The sequence below is a fragment of the Cyanistes caeruleus genome, chromosome 9, assembly GCF_971803275.1.
Source record: "Cyanistes caeruleus chromosome 9, bCyaCae1.hap1.1, whole genome shotgun sequence".
In the NCBI taxonomy this organism is placed as follows: domain Eukaryota; kingdom Metazoa; phylum Chordata; class Aves; order Passeriformes; family Paridae; genus Cyanistes; species Cyanistes caeruleus.
In genome coordinates, this window is record NC_141709.1 from 9,416,115 (window position 1) to 9,431,479 (window position 15,365).

The 15,365-nt window shown below is 62.6% G+C and overlaps 3 protein-coding genes across 4 annotated transcripts in view; 2 read left to right on the plus strand and 1 right to left on the minus strand.

The window, feature by feature from the left end:
• LOC147651519 (endogenous retrovirus group K member 6 Gag polyprotein-like) overlaps nucleotides 1-15,365 on the minus strand; it is a 222,124-nt gene that overhangs the window by 172,557 nt on the left and 34,202 nt on the right. The gene's annotated exons all lie outside the window — the stretch shown is intronic.
• On the plus strand, nucleotides 2,832-7,793 carry LOC147651531 (maestro heat-like repeat-containing protein family member 7). The gene is made up of 13 exons (XM_086842841.1): nucleotides 2,832-3,388; nucleotides 3,671-3,735; nucleotides 3,827-3,976; nucleotides 4,150-4,298; nucleotides 4,583-4,730; nucleotides 4,977-5,164; nucleotides 5,254-5,391; nucleotides 5,661-5,775; nucleotides 5,929-6,066; nucleotides 6,262-6,438; nucleotides 6,563-6,718; nucleotides 6,877-6,978; nucleotides 7,371-7,793. Exons 1-13 carry the CDS (start codon nucleotides 3,250-3,252, stop codon nucleotides 7,638-7,640), a joined length of 1,935 nt encoding a protein of 644 aa, XP_086698967.1. The 5' UTR covers nucleotides 2,832-3,249; the 3' UTR covers nucleotides 7,641-7,793.
• The window catches only part of LOC147651532 (maestro heat-like repeat-containing protein family member 7), a 52,614-nt gene continuing 46,836 nt past the window's right edge, over nucleotides 9,588-15,365 (plus strand). Inside the window, exons 1-14 of one of the 2 annotated variants that reach the window (XM_086842834.1) lie at nucleotides 9,588-10,678; nucleotides 10,956-11,020; nucleotides 11,112-11,261; nucleotides 11,435-11,583; nucleotides 11,868-12,015; nucleotides 12,262-12,449; nucleotides 12,539-12,676; nucleotides 12,946-13,060; nucleotides 13,214-13,351; nucleotides 13,554-13,730; nucleotides 13,855-14,010; nucleotides 14,169-14,270; nucleotides 14,663-14,765; nucleotides 15,030-15,086. In XM_086842834.1, the coding sequence (XP_086698960.1) occupies nucleotides 10,540-10,678; nucleotides 10,956-11,020; nucleotides 11,112-11,261; nucleotides 11,435-11,583; nucleotides 11,868-12,015; nucleotides 12,262-12,449; nucleotides 12,539-12,676; nucleotides 12,946-13,060; nucleotides 13,214-13,351; nucleotides 13,554-13,730; nucleotides 13,855-14,010; nucleotides 14,169-14,270; nucleotides 14,663-14,765; nucleotides 15,030-15,086 (1,825 nt within the window). In that variant the 5' untranslated portion in view covers nucleotides 9,588-10,539. The remainder of the gene's footprint in view (nucleotides 10,679-10,955; nucleotides 11,021-11,111; nucleotides 11,262-11,434; nucleotides 11,584-11,867; nucleotides 12,016-12,261; nucleotides 12,450-12,538; nucleotides 12,677-12,945; nucleotides 13,061-13,213; nucleotides 13,352-13,553; nucleotides 13,731-13,854; nucleotides 14,011-14,168; nucleotides 14,271-14,662; nucleotides 14,766-15,029; nucleotides 15,087-15,365) is intronic. The other variant, XM_086842835.1, reaches the window with a different exon arrangement.

Consider the following 15,365-nt stretch of genomic DNA (forward strand, 5'->3'; position numbering starts at 1 on the left):
CCGGGGCTGGCCGCAGGCAGCAGTGCCCGGCCGAGGGGCAGAGCCCGCACCAACCCTTCCCTCCCGCCGCTCTCTGCAGCTGGCACAGGACAGGAGCCGAGCGGCTGAGCACCTGCACCGGGCCCTGCTGTACCTGGACAGCCCGCAGGAGTCCCTGCGAGCGGCGGCCATCAGGTTCATTGGTGAGCCACGAACCGGGCTGGGCTCCCTCCCTGCCCCGCCGCAGCTCGGCCCCAGCCCCGGCTGCTGCCCCGGCCCTGGAGCCCCGGCTGCCCTCGGGGCTGCTGCTGCCGGCCTCTGGCAGCCGGGGCCCTTGGGCTGAGTCAGGATGCGGCAAGGGCCGGGGCTGAGCCCTGCCGGGGCAGGAGGCCGTGTGGCCCCAGGGCTGGCAGCGCCGCTGGCAGGGAGCTGTGCTGCTGGGACCCTGACAGGCTCTGTGTTCCCAGGGATGGCCGGGCAGCACCTCCGGGGGAACAAACGAGAGCTCCAGAGCACCTGTCAGGGTGAGTGAGGGCAGCGGGCTGCCAGCCCCGGCTGCCAAGGGGAGCTGCAATCCCTGCCCCGGCTGCCCAGGGCTCTGCTCCCTGTGCGGACCAGGCCTGGTGTGGCCAGGGCACACACAGAGATTTCAGGGGCACGAGTGCCAATAGTGTCCAGTGGCTTTGGGCTGATCCCTTTGGTCCCTGCTCCCTCCTGGCCATGGCCAGAGCCACCTGGGTTGGCCCTTGCACGGGGCTCTCCTCGGGTACCTGCAGATCCAGATCTGACCATGGAGATCTGTTCCTCTCTCTTGCAGCCCTTGATGACAAGGCACAGGACATCAGCCCTGCCATCAGAAGTCTGGCTCTGGAAACAGCCTTTGTCCTCCGCGCAGCTCAAGGCTCCATCTTGCAGAAGTGGCAAGATGGATTCCGCAGGGCACGCAAGAACCGCCCTTGTCTGTGGGCCCGTGGCTGGCGGTGCTGCTGGAGCTCTGAGGAGAGCTGAATTTAGAGGCTCTCTGTCTGCCGGGGCCATCTGAGCCGGGAAGGATTTTTCTTTAGGATATTTTTTTTATTCCTTCTTCTTCGTTCTTTTTAATATAGATATATAGAAATAGAAATATATAGAATATAGATATAGAATTATATATAGAAATATAGAATTATATTTAGAAATATAGAATGTGTTCTCATACCCAGTGTCTCAGGTGCTTTCTCTGGTGCCCAGTGCGCAGGGCATAGGGGGAGAGGGGAAAAGGGTGCTTGTGCTCAGCAAGCTGCCCAGGCGTGCAGTGGGGAAGGGAAAATGGCCAGAAGGCCCTCGGCCTTGGGTGGTTCTGCTGAAGCCTTAACGCTGCCCACAGAGGAGCTGGGCAGGGGCTGGAGCTGTGGGGATCGCTGTGATTGTGGTGCCTGGAGATGGGCATGAGGCTTCTCCCAGCCAGGAAGCACTGTCTGTGTCCTGCAGCCCGTGGGTTGCTGGCGGGATTGCTGAGGGCTCTGAGGCTCTCTCAATCTGGCTCCTCTGGAGCTCCATCGGGGCTGCCCCGCTGCCGGGCAGGTTGGCCGGGCTGGGGGAGAGCAGAGGGGCCAGGGTGGTGGAAGCCCTGAGGAAATTGGGTGTCAGAGGCCACGAGCAGCCCCCAGGCAGTCACCTTGTTCCTGTCACCCGCTGCTCTGGTGCTTCCCCTGAGAGACTGCCATGCCTGCAGCAGAAGCCCTCGAGGCTGGGCCTCAGCAGCCCCGAGGTGCCCAGGCTGGGCTGTCTCGGGACAAGGAGGGCAAGGAGGCCCTGGCAGGGCACAGCCACTGGGTGCTGCCAGGGCAGCGGGCAGAGGCAGGGCTGGCGGCCAGCCCGGGCCCCCGTGCCTGCCCAGGCCACGGTGCTGAGACCAAGGCTCCCCTGACACAGAGCTCTGTGTCTGCACAGCTTCTGCCTCCATGGGGAGGGTGGTGATGTCTCCTCGAGCAGCGCTGCTGAGTCGCTGCTGCTGAAGCGGCTCTGGACAGAGCAGAAACGGCACCAGAGCGTGCACAGGAACGGCCCTCAGGGCTGGGCTGGAGTGGCCAAGATGCCTCCTTCTCTTGCAGGAATAACAGAGATGGTGGACACAGTCCCTTCAGTATATATGTTCTACAGGCTGTAGTTAGGTTCTTTATTGCAATTGCTATAGAGGTCCTTTCATTGTACATACATTTTATAGATTGTTGCTATGAAGATTCTTATAACATAAATACATTCTGTAGTTCATTGTTGGTGGTGGTGCTGTTGTGTAAATAAATTGTCCTTGTTTGTCACAGGCTGTCTGTCTTTGCATTTGCTTTGGGCACAGGCAGCATTTGCACAGCTGTGGTTTCCCCTTGCCCTGGGTTCCTGAGGCTGGAGGTCCCTGGGGGTGCTGGCACAGCCACCCTGGGGCTGGGGTCCCCGTGCACAGGAGGGAACCACTGGTGGCGCTCCCGGCACTGGGCACCGCTCGTGTTCCTGGGCTGCTGCAGAGCGGTGTCCCCAAGAGCAAAGCTGTCACCAGCAGAGAGGGGGCTCTGACAGGAGCAGCCCCTGCAGCAATGCAAAGCAGGCAGGAAACCTCCTGCCACCCTTCCTGCTGCAGCCACAGGTTTGAGCTGTTCCTAAAGATCCTGTTGGGCTGTCTGAGACACTTGGGCCAAGGCATTGCTTCCAAGCTGGGCCACTTTGGCCGGGCTGGGTGGAGCCCCAGGGCAGGGGGCAGCGTGTGCAACGGCCCTTGGTGACACGGTGCATCATGGTAACCGTGGAATGGAACGGGACAGGGTGTCCAAGGGCCCTTTGTGACATGGGGTGACATTAGTGTTGGTGGTGACACAGCCACACCACAGTGCCTGGTGCACGTGACAGGGCAGGACGGGACAGAGTGGTGCTGTGAGGAGCCCCCACACGGCGCACTCATTCCTTGCTGACCCAGAGCCTTTCTGAGGCGTTACTCCTGCAGGTCACCTCGAGGCCAGACCACAGCACTCGGTGACCTGCAGCCTTCCCGAGGCTTCACTTCTGGTGAGGTGAAGCACCACACTTCTCAGGTGTGCTCGAGCCCAGACCGTGGCATTTCCTCACCGCGGTCCTTGACGACGAGTCTCCTGTCCTTGTGGCACGAGCCCCTGAGACCCAAGTGCAGGACTGGCTGTCCTGCAGCCTTGCCAAGACTTCACTCCTGCAGGTGCCTTCCAGGCACAGCTGCAGGACTTGCCAACTCAGACCTTTTCTGAGCCACCTCTGCTGCGAGTAGCCATGAATCCAGGCAGTGATGTTGAGCAGAGACCTCCAAGTGTCCCCAAGCTGACCTGGGTGAAGGAGGAGAAAGAAGGCCCTGGGACTGCCCCAGCACAGCAGCCTGAAGAGCTGGAGCAATTTCAGCCACCTCAGGAGGGTGAGCGGCAGACCTGGGCCTGCAGCCAGCTTGGCCTCGTCCCATCCCATCCCATCCCATCCCATCCCATCCCATCCCATCCCATCCCATCCCATCCCATCCCATCCCCCGGGGACACACCCATGGACAGGACAGAAGTGGGGCTGGGTCAGACGCCCTGGAGCTGTACTCTGTGCCCTGGGGCCTCCCGGGGCTGTCCCTGCCTGGGGAGTGCAGGGCTGGGCTGTGTTCTCCGGCCTCTCCCGCAGCCCCTCAGCTCAAGCTGCGCTCGCTCTTTGCCAGGAGCAGCCATGGAGCGCACTCGAGAGCAGGATCGCAGCCGTGGCCTCTTCCGCACAACAGCGCAGGTACCTGCAGCCATCCCCTCTCCTGCTCAGCCCAGCACCACGCTTGGAGCACTCCATGCAATGTCCCTCATTTCTTGCCCTTCTGCTGCAGATGATTTGCAAATTCATGAAGAGAATTCGGGAGGAAGAGACCACTGCCATGGGCACTGTGGTCAGAGCATACTCTCCCATCTTCAAAACCAAGGCCAGTGCTGCCCTGCTGGACATGCTTGTGGAGGAGGGTCCTTCCAGTCCAAAGCAAGTAAGCAGTCTGTGGCCTGGCTTCGATCCTCCCAGGAATTGCTTGGCCACGCCAGCTGCTCACTGCGAGCCTTTGAGGCCGTGGCAGTGCGGTGGGAAGAGAAGCACTTCTCTGGGAAGCTGGGCACATTACTCCTGCTGGCAGCTTTCCAAGTTTCCCTGTGCCTTCTCCAGGTGCTCCCCATGGTGAGGTTCATCTACCAGTGGCTCAAGGCTAATGAGTTTCCTGAGTACAATCTGTACAGGCCCCTTCTGGATATGACAGAGGCACAGCCTGCTGACGTGGTGATGGCTCTCCTGCGTGTGGCCCCATGGTGTGACAGGTACAGGGCCCACGTGCCCAGAGGGCTCAGGGCATCCCCCTGCACAGCCCGGCTCAGGTGTCTGACAAACAGAGGATTCCAGGGCCCTGTGGCTCCTCCCTTTGTCAGCCCTGGCACAGCAGCCCCCGAGCCTGCTGCCCTCAGGGGCCAGTCCCCACAGGGCTGGGCTGCCACTGAGGGGCAGTGGGCAGAGGCAGGGCTGGCAGCCAGCTCAGCTCCCTGCTGCTGCCCAGGCCACGGGGATGTGTCCCAAACCCCCCTGACACAGAACTCTGACCCCACAGAGCTGCTACCACCATGTGGAAGAGCATCATGTGCTCGTGCAGGGCTGCAGAGCCAGCCATGCTGATACTTCTGGATGTGCTGGGCACCTGGCCAGAGCTCAGCATGTGCACCTCCGACGGGGACCACACGGCTGTCCTTGCCCTGGCTGTGAGTTTCTGCAACTGACCTTTGCTCACCCCAAGGTCACCTCTCCCTCAGGTCTCCATCCTCCCTCCTCCCATGGCATCTCCCTGCATCAGGCACTGGGCTCCAACCTGGCCTAGGAGCAGCTCCAGGGCCACCAGGCCGGCTGCTGTCCCTACATCTCCACTGGCCTCTCCCTGCCACGCTCGGGCCCTGCCACATGGACACCTGAGCACTGAGCACTGACTCAGGCTGCTCTGTCCTTCACAGGCAACTGTGGTGATATGGAAGATGCTCCAGCTGCCCTGTCTCCCACATGCAGTGACAGTGTATTTCCCCCGTCTCTTGGTGCATCTGCTCTTGCAAGTGCTGTTCAGCACATTGGATCTGCCAGAGAAGGTCGATACCTTCTGGAAGAGATGCCAGCAGCAACACGGCCTTGCCATCAGCCCCAACAGGTGCTCCATGCCAGTCCTCCTGTCCCTGCAATGTCCCCAGGGCAGAAGCCCGTGCTCCCAGCATCACCTGGGCTTTGCTGTGCACACAGGTTTGCAGTGCAGACCCTGAAGGCCCTGCTCTGCCGACTGCACTATGAGGATGTGGTGGCAGCAGTGGAAGACGAGTGTGGCTGGGACACGCTGCTGTGTGCTGGCACGCACCACTGTGCTGTGGGTGTGCTGGCCAGGTGAGCTGCCCCCAAACAGCGTTTGTGCCCCGAATCTGGGGTGCCCCACACAGTCCCCGTGGTCATGGGCCAGAGGGCCTTGTCACCAAGGGATGGCCAAGGACACTGCACAAGCCTGGGAGAGGAGGGTGCCCAAGAGCAGCTGCTTCCCAAAGGGCCTGGGTCCCCTTGCAGGGTGGCGGAGAAGGGCCAAGCTCCTCCTGGAAGTCAGTCCATGGAGAGGTTTGTCCCGCTGGCTCAGGGTCTTGGTTCCTTTTTCCTCCCATCAGAGCAATGCGTCACGTGTCCCTACCCTTGTGTTCTGCGATTGCATTCTACCTGCTCGGGCTGCTCAGCAAAGACACGGCACACGGGGATTTGGCCGCCATGGCGTTCCTTGTGGAGGTGAGCCTGAAGGGCAGCGCTGTCTCGCTGAGCTGTCTCCCAGCTCTCTGCCCTCTCGGTGCCGCAGCCGCCCGGGACGGTGCCCACGCCCTGTGCTGCTGCCTGGGCCCAGCCCTGTGCGCTGCTGCCCCATCACCGGCCTGTGCCCTTCAGATGTTGGAGTGCCTGGACTCGAGTGAATACCGTGACAGCGTCCTGGAGATCGCATCAAACAAACTGCAGAGCGAGTGCAGGGAGAGGCGTCGCTTGGCACTCAGAGGCCTTGTGGTGCTCGGCAAGAATTCCTCCATGGTGAGAAGGGGGCAGCGGCTGCCGGCGTGGGGCTGGGGAAGGCAGTGGCTTGCGCTTGGCTGGCCTTTGGGCACTGAGGCAGCTGCTGCCAGCTCTCCTGCCTCTTGCCTCCTGCCCCAGGCCTTTGGCACAGGCCTTTGGCCTCTGGGCCCTGTGGCAGCAGGGTGGCATTTCACACACTTGTGTTCCACACAGGCCAAAAGAATGTGGGGCCTGCATGAAAGGCTCGTGGAGCTCCTGGGGGAAAATGACAGCCATGTGCTTGGGATGAGCATCGCTCTCCTCAGCCGTTTGTTCCTGTACAGTGGTGGCCCGATAACCATCCCCCTCGGCCTGCAGCTGGCTGAGGCGCTCCTGCCGCTCTTTGACAATGTAAGGCTCTGTGTCTCCAGCCATGGCTGCTGCCTTGGCACTGTGCCCTGGGCATTTGCAGGCCTGTGCCCAGGTGGGCCTGAAGCAGCTGATGCTGAGGTCTTTATTTCTTCCTTTCGTACAGGACGATAGCCAGGTGCAGCTGTGCTCCATGTTCATCTTCCAAGAGATGATGGATTTAGTACCAAAGGAGGGGAAAAAGGCCCTGAAGTCCCACGTGCAGCAGAGCCTGCTCCCACTCTCCTTGCACTGCCATGATGAGAACCAGCGCGTGGTTGATGTGAGGACTCGGCAGCTGCCGTGGCTCCCTGGCAGGGCGCTCGGCTGCCTCCTGCTCTGCTGCCTCGCAGGCTGCAGCTCCCTCCTGGTCTTGGCCCAGGGACGTGGGTCCTGTGCCCTGGGCTGTGGTGCCATCTCTGGGTCTCTGCTGCTCTCCAGGCCTCCCGGGAAACGCTGCTCTGTTCCGCCCGATTCCTGAAGAGGAAGGATCTCCAGCAGATGCTGCGGGTGGATCAGACCTGGAGGTTCGGCGAGGGCTTGGTAAGGGCGGGCTGGAAGCCCCAGCCCAAGGTTGGAGAAGCTCAGTGTGTGCGGCTGGCAGCTGTGCCCTGCCCAGTGCCGCACCCAGGGCCGCCAGCCTGTGCCCCACACGCTGCTCCCTTCCCTGGGCCCCGCGGGCTCTACTCCAGCCCCCTGTGGCCCCGAGCCGTGTGCCCATGGAGCCCCGGCACCGCTGCTCTGTCGGGCAGGGCAGCACCGCGGCTCCCCGGGCAGCCCCCGGCCCTCTGCCCCCTCCAGAGCCCGGCGCCAGCGGCTGCTGCCCGGTGCCTCAGGGCTGGGCGGGCACGGGAGGCCGGGGCTGGCCGCAGGCAGCAGTGCCCGGCCGAGGGGCAGAGCCCGCACCAACCCTTCCCTCCCGCCGCTCTCTGCAGCTGGCACAGGACAGGAGCCGAGCGGCTGAGCACCTGCACCGGGCCCTGCTGTACCTGGACAGCCCGCAGGAGTCCCTGCGAGCGGCGGCCATCAGGTTCATTGGTGAGCCACGAACCGGGCTGGGCTCCCTCCCTGCCCCGCCGCAGCTCGGCCCCAGCCCCGGCTGCTGCCCCGGCCCTGGAGCCCCGGCTGCCCTCGGGGCTGCTGCTGCCGGCCTCTGGCAGCCGGGCCCTTGGGCTGAGTCAGGATGCGGCAAGGGCCGGGGCTGAGCCCTGCCGGGGCAGGAGGCCGTGTGGCCCCAGGGCTGGCAGCGCCGCTGGCAGGGAGCTGTGCTGCTGGGACCCTGACAGGCTCTGTGTTCCCAGGGATGGCCGGGCAGCACCTCCGGGGGAACAAACGAGAGCTCCAGAGCATCTGTCAGGGTGAGTGAGGGCAGCGGGCTGCCAGCCCCGGCTGCCAAGGGGAGCTGCAATCCCTGCCCCGGCTGCCCAGGGCTCTGCTCCCTGTGCGGACCAGGCCTGGTGTGGCCAGGGCACACACAGAGATTTCAGGGGCACGAGTGCCAATAGTGTCCAGTGGCTTTGGGCTGATCCCTTTGGTCCCTGCTCCCTCCTGGCCATGGCCAGAGCCACCTGGGTTGGCCCTTGCACGGGGCTCTCCTCGGGTACCTGCAGATCCAGATCTGACCATGGAGATCTGTTCCTCTCTCTTGCAGCCCTTGATGACAAGGCACAGGACATCAGCCCTGCCATCAGAAGTCTGGCTCTGGAAACAGCCTTTGTCCTCCGCGCAGCTCAAGGCTCCATCTTGCAGAAGTGGCAAGATGGATTCCGCAGGGCACGCAAGAACCGCCCTTGTCTGTGGGCCCGTGGCTGGCGGTGCTGCTGGAGCTCTGAGGAGAGCTGAATTGAGAGGCTCTCTGTCTGCCGGGGCCATCTGAGCCGGGCAGGATTTTTCTTTAGGATATTTTTTTTATTCCTTCTTCTTCGTTCTTTTTAATATAGATATATAGAAATAGAAATATATAGAATATAGATATAGAATTATATATAGAAATATAGAATTATATTTAGAAATATAGAATGTGTTCTCATACCCAGTGTCTCAGGTGCTTTCTCTGGTGCCCAGTGCGCAGGGCATAGGGGGAGAGGGGAAAAGGGTGCTTGTGCTCAGCAAGCTGCCCAGGCGTGCAGTGGGGAAGGGAAAATGGCCAGAAGGCCCTCGGCCTTTGGTGCTTCTGCTGAAGCCTTAACGCTGCCCACAGAGGAGCTGGGCAGGGGCTGGAGCTGTGGGGATCGCTGTGATTGTGGTGCCTGGAGATGGGCATGAGGCTTCTCCCAGCCAGGAAGCACCGTCTGTGTCCTGCAGCCCGTGGGTTGCTGGCGGGATTGCTGAGGGCTCTGAGGCTCTCTCAATCTGGCTCCTCTGGAGCTCCATCGGGGCTGCACCGCTGCCGGGCAGGTTGGCCGGGCTGGGGGAGAGCAGAGGGGCCAGGGTGGTGGAAGCCCTGAGGAAATTGGGTGTCAGAGGCCACGAGCAGCCCCCAGGCAGTCACCTTGTTCCTGTCACCCGCTGCTCTGGTGCTTCCCCTGAGAGACTGCCATGCCTGCAGCAGAAGCCCTCGAGGCTGGGCCTCAGCAGCCCCGAGGTGCCCAGGCTGGGCTGTCTCGGGACAAGGAGGGCAAGGAGGCCCTGGCAAGGCACAGCCACTGGGTGCTGCCAGGGCAGCGGGCAGAGGCAGGGCTGGCGGCCAGCCCGGGCCCCCGTGCCTGCCCAGGCCACGGTGCTGAGACCAAGGCTCCCCTGACACAGAGCTCTGTGTCTGCACAGCTTCTGCCTCCATGGGGAGGGTGGTGATGTCTCCTCGAGCAGCGCTGCTGAGTCGCTGCTGCTGAAGCGGCTCTGGACAGAGCAGAAACGGCACCAGAGCGTGCACAGGAACGGCCCTCAGGGCTGGGCTGGAGTGGCCAAGATGCCTCCTTCTCTTGCAGGAATAACAGAGATGGTGGACACAGTCCCTTCGGTATATATGTTCTACAGGCTGTAGTTAGGTTCTTTATTGCAATTGCTATAGAGGTCCTTTCATTGTACATACATTTTATAGATTGTTGCTATGAAGATTCTTATAACATAAATACATTCTGTAGTTCATTGTTGGTGGTGGTGCTGTTGTGTAAATAAATTGTCCTTGTTTGTCACAGGCTGTCTGTCTTTGCATTTGCTTTGGGCACAGGCAGCATTTGCACAGCTGTGGTTTCCCCTTGCCCTGGGTTCCTGAGGCTGGAGGTCCCTGGGGGTGCTGGCACAGCCACCCTGGGGCTGGGGTCCCCGTGCACAGGAGGGAACCACTGGTGGCGCTCCCGGCACTGGGCACCACTCGTGTTCCTGGGCTGCTGCAGAGCGGTGTCCCCAAGAGCAAAGCTGTCACCAGCAGAGAGGGGGCTCTGACAGGAGCAGCCCCTGCAGCAATGCAAAGCAGGCAGGAAACCTCCTGCCACCCTTCCTGCTGCAGCCACAGGTTTGAGCTGTTCCTAAAGATCCTGTTGGGCTGTCTGAGACACTTGGGCCAAGGCATTGCTTCCAAGCTGGGCCACTTTGGCCGGGCTGGGTGGAGCCCCAGGGCAGGGGGCAGCGTGTGCAACGGCCCTTGGTGACACGGTGCAGCATGGTAACCGTGGAATGGAACGGGACAGGGTGTCCAAGGGCCCTTTGTGACATGGGGTGACATTAGTGTTGGTGGTGACACAGCCACACCACAGTGCCTGGTGCACGTGACAGGGCAGGACGGGACAGAGTGGTGCTGTGAGGAGCCCCCGCACGGCGCACTCACTCCTTGCTGACCCAGAGCCTTTCTGAGGCGTTACTCCTGCAGGTCACCTCGAGGCCAGACCACAGCACTCGGTGACCTGCAGCCTTCCCGAGGCTTCACTTCTGGTGAGGTGAAGCACCACACTTCTCAGGTGTGCTCGAGCCCAGACCGTGGCATTTCCTCACCGCGGTCCTTGACGACGAGTCTCCTGTCCTTGTGGCACGAGCCCCTGAGACCCAAGTGCAGGACTGGCTGTCCTGCAGCCTTGCCAAGACTTCACTCCTGCAGGTGCCTTCCAGGCACAGCTGCAGGACTTGCCAACTCAGACCTTTTCTGAGCCACCTCTGCTGCGAGTAGCCATGAATCCAGGCAGTGATGTTGAGCAGAGACCTCCAAGTGTCCCCAAGCTGACCTGGGTGAAGGAGGAGAAAGAAGGCCCTGGGACTGCCCCAGCACAGCAGCCTGGAGAGCTGGAGCAATTTCAGCCACCTCAGGAGGGTGAGCGGCAGACCTGGGCCTGCAGCCAGCTTGGCCTCGTCCCATCCCATCCCATCCCATCCCATCCCATCCCATCCCATCCCATCCCATCCCATCCCATCCCCCGGGGACACACCCATGGACAGGACAGAAGTGGGGCTGGGTCAGACGCCCTGGAGCTGTACTCTGTGCCCTGGGGCCTCCCGGGGCTGTCCCTGCCTGGGGAGTGCAGGGCTGGGCTGTGTTCTCCGGCCTCTCCCGCAGCCCCTCAGCTCAAGCTGCGCTCGCTCTTTGCCAGGAGCAGCCATGGAGCGCACTCGAGAGCAGGATCGCAGCCGTGGCCTCTTCCGCACAACAGCGCAGGTACCTGCAGCCATCCCCTCTCCTGCTCAGCCCAGCACCACGCTTGGAGCACTCCATGCAATGTCCCTCATTTCTTGCCCTTCTGCTGCAGATGATTTGCAAATTCATGAAGAGAATTCGGGAGGAAGAGACCACTGCCATGGGCACTGTGGTCAGAGCATACTCTCCCATCTTCAAAACCAAGGCCAGTGCTGCCCTGCTGGACATGCTTGTGGAGGAGGGTCCTTCCAGTCCAAAGCAAGTAAGCAGTCTGTGGCCTGGCTTCGATCCTCCCAGGAATTGCTTGGCCACGCCAGCTGCTCACTGCGAGCCTTTGAGGCCGTGGCAGTGCGGTGGGAAGAGAAGCACTTCTCTGGGAAGCTGGGCACATTACTCCTGCTGGCAGCTTTCCAAGTTTCCCTGTGCCTTCTCCAGGTGCTCCCCATGGTGAGGTTCATCTACCAGTGGCTCAAGGCTAATGAGTTTCCTGAGTACAATCTGTACAGGCCCCTTCTGGATATGACAGAGGCACAGCCTGCTGACGTGGTGATGGCTCTCCTGCGTGTGGCCCCATGGTGTGACAGGTACAGGGCCCACGTGCCCAGAGGGCTCAGGGCATCCCCCTGCACAGCCCGGCTCAGGTGTCTGACAAACAGAGGATTCCAGGGCCCTGTGGCTCCTCCCTTTGTCAGCCCTGGCACAGCAGCCCCCGAGCCTGCTGCCCTCAGGGGCCAGTCCCCACAGGGCTGGGCTGCCACTGAGGGGCAGTGGGCAGAGGCAGGGCTGGCAGCCAGCTCAGCTCCCTGCTGCTGCCCAGGCCACGGGGATGTGTCCCAGACCCCCCTGACACAGAACTCTGACCCCACAGAGCTGCTACCACCATGTGGAAGAGCATCATGTGCTCGTGCAGGGCTGCAGAGCCAGCCATGCTGATACTTCTGGATGTGCTGGGCACCTGGCCAGAGCTCAGCATGTGCACCTCCGACGGGGACCACACGGCTGTCCTTGCCCTGGCTGTGAGTTTCTGCAACTGACCTTTGCTCACCCCAAGGTCACCTCTCCCTCAGGTCTCCATCCTCCCTCCTCCCATGGCATCTCCCTGCATCAGGCACTGGGCTCCAACCTGGCCTAGGAGCAGCTCCAGGGCCACCAGGCCGGCTGCTGTCCCTACATCTCCACTGGCCTCTCCCTGCCACGCTCGGGCCCTGCCACATGGACACCTGAGCACTGAGCACTGACTCAGGCTGCTCTGTCCTTCACAGGCAACTGTGGTGATATGGAAGATGCTCCAGCTGCCCTGTCTCCCACATGCAGTGACAGTGTATTTCCCCCGTCTCTTGGTGCATCTGCTCTTGCAAGTGCTGTTCAGCACATTGGATATGCCAGAGAAGGTCGATACCTTCTGGAAGAGATGCCAGCAGCAACACGGCCTTGCCATCAGCCCCAACAGGTGCTCCATGCCAGTCCTCCTGTCCCTGCCATGTCCCCAGGGCAGAAGCCCGTGCTCCCAGCATCACCTGGGCTTTGCTGTGCACACAGGTTTGCAGTGCAGACCCTGAAGGCCCTGCTCTGCCGACTGCACTATGAGGATGTGGTGGCAGCAGTGGAAGACGAGTGTGGCTGGGACACGCTGCTGTGTGCTGGCACGCACCACTGTGCTGTGGGTGTGCTGGCCAGGTGAGCTGCCCCCAAACAGCGTTTGTGCCCCGAGCCTGGGGTGCCCCACACAGTCCCCGTGGTCATGGGCCAGAGGGCCTTGTCACCAAGGGATGGCCAAGGACACTGCACAAGCCTGGGAGAGGAGGGTGCCCAAGAGCAGCTGCTTCCCAAAGGGCCTGGGTCCCCTTGCAGGGTGGTGGAGAAGGGCCAAGCTCCTCCTGGGAGTCAGTCCATGGAGAGGTTTGTCCCGCTGGCTCAGGGTCTTGGTTCCTTTTTCCTCCCATCAGAGCAATGCGTCACGTGTCCCTACCCTTGTGTTCTGCGATTGCATTCTACCTGCTCGGGCTGCTCAGCAAAGACACGGCACACGGGGATTTGGCCGCCATGGCGTTCCTTGTGGAGGTGAGCCTGAAGGGCAGCGCTGTCTCGCTGAGCTGTCTCCCAGCTCTCTGCCCTCTCGGTGCCGCAGCCGCCCGGGACGGTGCCCACGCCCTGTGCTGCTGCCTGGGCCCAGCCCTGTGCGCTGCTGCCCCATCACCGGCCTGTGCCCTTCAGATGTTGGAGTGCCTGGACTCGAGTGAATACCGTGACAGCGTCCTGGAGATCACATCAAACAAACTGCAGAGCGAGTGCAGGGAGAGGCGTCGCTTGGCACTCAGAGGCCTTGTGGTGCTCGGCAAGAATTCCTCCATGGTGAGAAGGGGGCAGCGGCTGCCGGCGTGGGGCTGGGGAAGGCAGTGGCTTGCGCTTGGCTGGCCTTTGGGCACTGAGGCAGCTGCTGCCAGCTCTCCTGCCTCCTGCCTCTTGCCTCCTGCCCCAGGCCTTTGGCACAGGCCTTTGGCCTCTGGGCCCTGTGGCAGCAGGGTGGCATTTCACACACTTGTGTTCCACACAGGCCAAAAGAATGTGGGGCCTGCATGAAAGGCTCGTGGAGCTCCTGGGGGAAAATGACAGCCATGTGCTTGGGATGAGCATCGCTCTCCTCAGCCGTTTGTTCCTGTACAGTGGTGGCCCGATAACCATCCCCCTCGGCCTGCAGCTGGCTGAGGCGCTCCTGCCGCTCTTTGACAATGTAAGGCTCTGTGTCTCCAGCCATGGCTGCTGCCTTGGCACTGTGCCCTGGGCATTTGCAGGCCTGTGCCCAGGTGGGCCTGAAGCAGCTGATGCTGAGGTCTTTATTTCTTCCTTTCGTACAGGACGATAGCCAGGTGCAGCTGTGCTCCATGTTCATCTTCCAAGAGATGATGGATTTAGTACCAAAGGAGGGGAAAAAGGCCCTGAAGTCCCACGTGCAGCAGAGCCTGCTCCCACTCTCCTTGCACTGCCATGATGAGAACCAGCGCGTGGTTGATGTGAGGACTCGGCAGCTGCCGTGGCTCCCTGGCAGGGCGCTCGGCTGCCTCCTGCTCTGCTGCCTCGCAGGCTGCAGCTCCCTCCTGGTCTTGGCCCAGGGACGTGGGTCCTGTGCCCTGGGCTGTGGTGCCATCTCTGGGTCTCTGCTGCTCTCCAGGCCTCCCGGGAAACGCTGCTCTGTTCCGCCCGATTCCTGAAGAGGAAGGATCTCCAGCAGATGCTGCGGGTGGATCAGACCTGGAGGTTCGGCGAGGGCTTGGTAAGGGCGGGCTGGAAGCCCCAGCCCAAGGTTGGAGAAGCTCAGTGTGTGCGGCTGGCAGCTGTGCCCTGCCCAGTGCCGCACCCAGGGCCGCCAGCCTGTGCCACACACGCTGCTCCCTTCCCTGGGCCCCGCGGGCTCTACTCCAGCCCCCTGTGGCCCCGAGCCGTGTGCCCATGGAGCCCCGGCACCGCTGCTCTGTCGGGCAGGGCAGCACCGCGGCTCCCCGGGCAGCCCCCGGCCCTCTGCCCCCTCCAGAGCCCGGCGCCAGCGGCTGCTGCCCGGTGCCTCAGGGCTGGGCGGGCACGGGAGGCCGGGGCTGGCCGCAGGCAGCAGTGCCCGGCCGAGGGGCAGAGCCCGCACCAACCCTTCCCTCCCGCCGCTCTCTGCAGCTGGCACAGGACAGGAGCCGAGCGGCTGAGCACCTGCACCGGGCCCTGCTGTACCTGGACAGCCCGCAGGAGTCCCTGCGAGCGGCGGCCATCAGGTTCATTGGTGAGCCACGAACCGGGCTGGGCTCCCTCCCTGCCCCGCCGCAGCTCGGCCCCAGCCCCGGCTGCTGCCCCGGCCCTGGAGCCCCGGCTGGCCTCGGGGCTGCTGCTGCCGGCCTCTGGCAGCCGGGGCCCTTGGGCTGAGTCAGGATGCGGCAAGGGCCGGGGCTGAGCCCTGCCGGGGCAGGAGGCCGTGTGGCCCCAGGGCTGGCAACGCCGCTGGCAGGGAGCTGTGCTGCTGGGACCCTGACAGGCTCTGTGTTCCCAGGGATGGCCGGGCAGCACCTCCGGGGGAACAAACGAGAGCTCCAGAGCATCTGTCAGGGTGAGTGAGGGCAGCGGGCTGCCAGCCCCGGCTGCCAAGGGGAGCTGCAATCCCTGCCCCGGCTGCCCAGGGCTCTGCTCCCTGTGCGGACCAGGCCTGGTGTGGCCAGGGCACACACAGAGATTTCAGGGGCACGAGTGCCAATAGTGTCCAGTGGCTTTGGGCTGATCCCTTTGGTCCCTGCTCCCTCCTGGCCATGGCCAGAGCCACCTGGGTTGGCCCTTGCACGGGGCTCTCCTCGGGTCCCTGCAGATCCAGATCTGACCATGGAGATCTGTT